This window comes from Nestor notabilis, unplaced genomic scaffold, assembly GCF_000696875.1.
Source record: "Nestor notabilis isolate BGI_N333 unplaced genomic scaffold, ASM69687v1 scaffold23051, whole genome shotgun sequence".
Lineage (NCBI taxonomy): Eukaryota > Metazoa > Chordata > Aves > Psittaciformes > Psittacidae > Nestor > Nestor notabilis.
This window is the reverse complement of record NW_009915463.1, coordinates 2207-2422: the sequence shown is the minus strand read 5'-3', so window position 1 is coordinate 2422 and position 216 is coordinate 2207. Positions and strand designations below refer to the sequence as shown.

The window sequence follows — 216 nt, the reverse complement described above, 5'->3', positions numbered from 1 at the left end:
AGGGGCTCGCAGCCGGGCTGGGTGCTGGCGAGGCGCACGCTGTCCAGGTTGTAGGGCTGGGTGCTGAGACCCCGCGGCACCACCAGCACGAAGTGACCCTCCAGCAGGCACTGCACAGTGGCTGCAGTGTGAGGGGTGATCCCATTGGCCCCAGGAACAGGGACCCATGGAATGGGGTGGGTTGGAAGGGACCTTAAAGCTCCTCCAGCTCCAACC

At 65.7% G+C, this 216-nt stretch overlaps 1 protein-coding gene across 1 annotated transcript in view; it reads right to left on the bottom strand.

The window, feature by feature from the left end:
* Positions 1–6: 6 nt before the first annotated feature.
* The window catches only part of LOC104413226 (calcium-binding protein P-like), a gene marked incomplete at both ends in the record, with an annotated part of 2405 nt that continues 2195 nt past the window's right edge, over positions 7–216 (bottom strand). The window contains one exon of the mRNA XM_010024156.1: positions 7–121. Within this exon, the coding sequence (XP_010022458.1) occupies positions 7–121 (115 nt within the window). The remainder of the gene's footprint in view (positions 122–216) is intronic.